Consider the following 5,787-nt stretch of genomic DNA (forward strand, 5'->3'; position numbering starts at 1 on the left):
CTGTAGTAAACTATAAGCATGTGTTTAAATGTAAAGAACGACTAAACGTACAGTATTAAAACACGGCTCTTTAATTCACCCTTAGTTTTCTTTCTTTTTTTCTCTCATTCGTAATGTGCAGGGTTAGGCAAACGAGAAACCTGGTTTATATCATGACTCGCTTTATATCAGGAATTATGCCTGCATGGCAATCACGATAGAAAGTGGGTTCATCTGCATTACAAGAACAGTAGCGTTAACGTACCTATCACACCTCTGCAATCACATTTCTTATCAGTTTTCAACTACAACTTTTCTGTAGTCACACTTGTAGTCAATTTAGTACAGAATACAACCATGAGCAATACATAACAGCATAGACAACGATGATATTTTGAGTCTGAAACACGTACTGCAGAAATCTACATTTTAAAGCAGAAACAAGTACAATTAACAGATACAATATGCTTTGCAACCAATACCTTTACTCCAAGTTATTTTAACATGAATGTACAAAAGATAAGCGTGTTGTTATTTTTATTTTTTTATTTAAAGTACAGTACATTTTTTCAGAGGCTCATTTCATTTTTACATTTATCACCCCCAGAACATCTCGACACTTCTGCTGTCATTAACAAATACTGTACACTCCCTTTAAAACAGACATCGAAATCATGATTTCAACATCAAAATTAAAACGAGACTTGATTGTGTCGTTTCTACCATATACATTTTTTTTTGTAAAAGTGTCATCTTAAATACAACTTTAATTTTCAAAGAAAGAGAACTGCAAATAGCATCTGCAGGAGGGTTACTGTAGCAGCGTTGACACTTTGAAAAACCATCCCCACAAGCATGAGAAAATCCAGACTGTCTTCAGCAGCCCTCTCTAATAAAGTCCACAGACAGCCTTGGGATTTATGAACCTCTGGCACTGGATTAAGAACATTTGACAGGAGAAATTAGTTAATTATTGGTCTAACAATACAGGGTGGTCTGCTTTCAGATGAGGCTTCACAGAGATCTTTTTTGGAAGACTGAAATCCCAAATTGCCTTGTCATTGCTCCCAAACAAGTCCCAATTCTGCGTCATGCAGAACTCTGGTAATGCATGCTAGGTAACAGTGGAGAAGATGCCTTGGCATGGCAACATGGCCTGAAGTGCATTTAATATTACATTATTAACAAATCTAACAAAAACTAGGGGAAAAAAAACCAAAGGTATTGTTAAGACTTTATTAATGTTAGATTTATAAATTCTTAGTGTTACTAAAAACCCACACATTTATAGTAAATTATGTTTATATAAATATTTAATAAGGCATGATGCCCTAACCTGCCACCTGTATATAAATACTTTATTAAATATTTATAGTATGTGTTCAATCGTAACTTTCAGCAAACAGGCAATTTCCTCAACAAACTAAGCATTGTAAATTTCACCGCTGGATAAAGTCATAAAATTAGAAGTGTAATAAAAGAAAAAGTGTATTTTCTAAAACACCTTGATTATATCTGGTTTCAAAACTTTTCACTAAACCAGTAATTATGTTTTCAAGCAGCATTTAACTACCAGCAAGAAGACTTCTGTGTACCTGTAGTAACCCTCAACACAAAAAGCTTGGGTTTGTTATTTGTTTGATATCTGTGACTTATCGGTGTAACAGAACACACCGTTGCAAAGGAGTGCCCTGCTGTATTTTTCATAAACAGTGTGGCACAAAAGTGTGCAATACTGGTTTCATAGGAGACTAGTCAGTGAGATAATACACTCACAATCTATTTGCCACAGAGTTTACACTTTGCCAAACTAACACTACAAAAGTGCATTTCTTAATTACTGGTTGTAAAAAATATTTCTTATAACTGACCAGGAAATCAGAGATGGGTGAAGAGGGCTTAAAAGTGATTCAAAATCGATGGGCGAAACCAAGAAAAAAAAAAAAAAAAAAAACAATATGAAAAGTGCAGTGAAATGAGGGGTTATTACATGTACTGCAGTGAAATGAGGGGTTATTAAATGTACTGCAGTGAATGAGGGGTTATTACATGTACTGCAGTGAATGAGGGGTTATTACATGTACTGCAGTGAATGAGGGGTTATTACATGTACTGCAGTGAATGCTCCGTGTGTATAGTATTCTGCATTCTGATCAGACAGCTAATAAGTAAGCAGATACAAACCTCACCAATTTAATGGTTGGGATCCTAAGTCTGGCACTTCCTGGTTTCATACAGGATTCATTTGAAATTGTGTGGTAGATTTAGGGCATTCTAAAATGTGTGCATGTCAAGCCAGTCCATATGAAACCTGTAGATATCTCTAGCTTCTATTAACTATACCCACAGGGTCACAGAACCTTTCACAATGTATGGCATCACAAGGCATGTGCACAGGACATTTCCCCTGGAGCCCAATACTGTAATGTAATGCTTTCCAAGTACATGAAGAGGATATCTGGGCATGCCCCTTCCCAGGGTCCATTCCCAAGCACCATTTTATCCTAATGTGGCTGTCCGTTCATTTGGCGTTTCTTTTATTTCACTTGAAAGAGGAGATGAAGAAGAGTTTTTTTGAATGGCTGGACTCTTCCCAGGACTCAAAGCAGTCACATTAATCTCCAAGCAGTCTGAGGTAGGACTGGAAACGTTGAGAGAGGTGGGAGTGTCCTGGAAGGCAGACTCGCTGTCCTGCGTTTTAAAATAAACCACGTAAAATACTGGCAGAATAATGCCGATTAAAAGCATGAGCGCGACAGCGTTCCACCACTGGATCCCCCAGTCTGATCCGTGAGGAGAGGGATTTTGGTTTCCTGTACCATGGGGAGGCCCGTCATGCGGCTCCAAACAAGACACCTCTTCCAGATTGCCAGTGGACTGGATCAGTCTCTCAATATCGTGGTCTATTTCCTTGAGAAAGTCAGTGCATTCTTTAATATCCGTCCCGCAGCGCCCAGCAGCAGCTGCGTCCTCATACAGGGAGGGCTCTGCGAGCATGTGGAGACACCGGGAGGAAGAGGCTTGAGGCTCCTTCAGATCATTGCTGGTCTCTGTTAAAACACTGTGCTTCTTCACTGGGATCTTGATGACTTTCAAGGCATACAAGTCCTGCTCCCGTATTAGGTTGTTCACACGCTTAATGTCTGCAACCTAGATTTTAAGAAAAATAAAAAAAAGATACACTTTTTTCATGCTATTTTACTAAATATGAACGATAACCAAGCCTTTAAAATCCACTGCTTTACCTAGAAGGGACCGCAATATGAAACTGGGAAGAGCAGTGAAAGCTATAGAGTGGATCTTCAGCACAAAGAAAATAAGAGCAGAGATTGGCGTGAAAATGGACTGGATTATCACTTGTTAAAAATCTCTCTCTCCAGCCCTCATACAATATTACGAAATACGTCTGAAGGTGGTCAAGGACTTACTTTGCAGCCATATTGCAGAGCTAACTTGTTGAGGTTGTCTCCCTCCGAGATGTCCTTCTCTAATAGCAGCACGTCCCCCACTTTCTCTCGATCAAGCCTCGCCTGCTCCCGGCCTCTGGGTCTCAGCTCCATCACGTTAAACTCATCCTCCGAGGACTGGTCTGAGTCTCCCTCCACCTCCCTGAACAGGTAGACACGGCCCTCCTGACTGGCAAGGACATCCACGGGGGCCTGGAAGGGTCTCAGGAACGAATCCCTCAGCCTTATCATGCTGACAGCACCTGAGGAATGGCCAGAGAAGAGGGAATTCACTCACCCTGTGCAAGTAAATGACAGCTTGGTGTGTCAAAGGCTCGTCAAATCCTGCTCAACAATGTCACTTTTGCTATCTGACATTGCGCAAGTCACACTGTGCGTGTATCTACATGTGTGTAAAGAGGAGGAATGTGACGTTAAAGGGAGGAGAAAGTATAAAAATAACCAAAAAAATATGAATATGTACTGCACAAGTTTACAGCTCCATAACAATTAGACATCAGCTGACAAAGCGACTAAAACAGAAAATGTAATCATACCCCATTTCATTATTATTATTATTATTATTATTATTATTATTATTATTATTATTATTATTATTACTTATTGGTCGCTCTTGTGTTTATTTTTATTTAGATCCCCAAACTGTATCCACAGTGGTGTCATTTATAATGACTTACACTATATCCCGTACCTGTAATTATATTAATCCCGGATGAGTAAAATAGCCTAGCACTACGTTTCGTCCTCGGCCTCAGTCTTATAAGTTTATGATACTACCTGTCAAACGTCTAAACTAGTATTGTCTTCTGTTACTGTAAATGATCGTACTTACTCGGGATTCAACCGTGTTTACCACATCAACATCCAAAATCATACAGTACTACAGAGTTACGCTGTAGTACAGAATCCACCCACGTCACAACATCACCGTGCCGGACTGCAGTGGTTGGCAAAACACGACTGTTTACAAGTTTAAATAGCGAACATATATAGCGTTTGAGTTATTAATTATACAGGTTTGCAACTCTCGCAGAATCTGTGTTATTAATACAAAACTAAAACTAATTTAACTGGGAAATAATCAACTTGTTCAACACCGGGTATTTAAGAAAAAAACAAAGACAGTTACATTTCAATAACACGGTAGTCAAACATGTACACTGGACGTTTTGAATACTAATTTGAGCGAATGCTACACATATATTTATATATAAAACAAGAATATGGAGTCAAATTGACTTACCTAACTTGAACTACATTGTATGAACATACAGTACGTTAATTCTGCACGGATGTAGCACATACTAATATGATGGGCAGACGAGACGATTGACTGAACGATAAACCAATCAGATCCCGTGAAAGGCTAGTTGGCTAATCACTGCTCAGTGTGAGCGAGCTTTTGGGTGTATCAAGTTTAGGAGTCGATGTCCGGGATCTACGTGTCAGGGAATGCAAAACGGTAATGCATAGCGCCTGCGCATTTAGAAGCGCCTGCTAGACTTACAAACCGTATACGAGACGCTCGGTTCAGTTTTCAGAGTTTGATTCCAGTTAATAGCTTTAACTCAATTTCAAATTATATAATTATGTTTAGCTAATTGTCTTTACTTTAAAACACATCTCTCTCTTAGTAATTATTAACCCTATACTAGTATAGATGGATGTAGAGACAAGCTATGGTCTCTCAAGTGCTGTACAGAGAATTGTCATTAGTAAATGGCGGGCTACCTGCACACACACACACCTTGGTATCTCTATTCTAGCTGCGTCGACCCCATAAAACAGAATTGTTAGTAAGCTGCTCAGTTCGGCAGATCTTGGGAATTACAAAGTGATACAAGGAAAGGTGTACTGCACAGTCCCTGCTTTTTTTTTTCTTTCTTTTTGAAATATATATTTTTCTTATTACATCTTCTCACAATGACCACAAGGTCAATACAATACAATAGAGTACACATGGATTTGTATAGAGCACCCTTCATGCTATGGCATCCCTGAGCGTTGTACAAAGTTCAAAACAAAACCACATGTGTACCTCTCCCCTCTACTGCAGCAGGGCCGACCCCAAGGTGGAGTCATTGTTCTCTGTCAAGAACTGTCAGTGGATTAAAATGACGTAATTCAGCTTCCCTCGCCATGCCTATGGACAGGGCATGGTTTTTAATGGGAAGTTAAGTCAATAAATCTGAGTGATTCCCTTTTGTAGTTCCAACGTTTTACTACCAGAGGTTCACTCAAGTTACCCAGCTTTAAAAGTACACCCCTCAGTGTGTTTCTATTGGCTGCTGGCTGTGATGAAAAGGCCCGTGGCTTGTTTTTGTGGGACTGTTAGTGCAAA

At 39.3% G+C, this 5,787-nt stretch overlaps 1 protein-coding gene across 2 annotated transcripts; it reads right to left on the minus strand.

Moving 5' to 3' along the window:
• Positions 1-442: 442 nt before the first annotated feature.
• Positions 443-4,815, minus strand: LOC117427868 (lysM and putative peptidoglycan-binding domain-containing protein 4). 2 transcript variants are annotated; one of them, XM_034046218.3, is made up of 3 exons: positions 4,690-4,815; positions 3,408-3,688; positions 443-3,129 (listed from the first exon to the last, which is right to left on the minus strand). In XM_034046218.3, the coding sequence occupies exons 2-3, from the start codon at positions 3,675-3,677 to the stop codon at positions 2,479-2,481; spliced, it is 921 nt and encodes a 306-aa protein (XP_033902109.2). In that variant the 5' UTR covers positions 3,678-3,688; positions 4,690-4,815; the 3' UTR covers positions 443-2,478. The 2 variants fall into 2 exon arrangements, with proteins under 2 accessions (XP_033902109.2, XP_058851537.1); XM_058995554.1 differs by lacking the exon at positions 4,690-4,815 and adding an exon at positions 4,279-4,387.
• Positions 4,816-5,787: the final 972 nt, after the last annotated feature.

The sequence above is a fragment of the Acipenser ruthenus genome, chromosome 21, assembly GCF_902713425.1.
Source record: "Acipenser ruthenus chromosome 21, fAciRut3.2 maternal haplotype, whole genome shotgun sequence".
In the NCBI taxonomy this organism is placed as follows: domain Eukaryota; kingdom Metazoa; phylum Chordata; class Actinopteri; order Acipenseriformes; family Acipenseridae; genus Acipenser; species Acipenser ruthenus.

Coding starts and splice junctions, on each gene's coding strand:
- LOC117427868 (XM_034046218.3), bottom strand. CDS start 3,677: ATGATAAGGCTGAGGGATTCGTTCCTGAGACCCTTCCAGGCCCCCGTG. Junction 3,130..3,407: donor CTCTGCAATATGGCTGCAAA/GTAAGTCCTTGA, acceptor CTTAAAATCTAG/GTTGCAGACATTAAGCGTGT.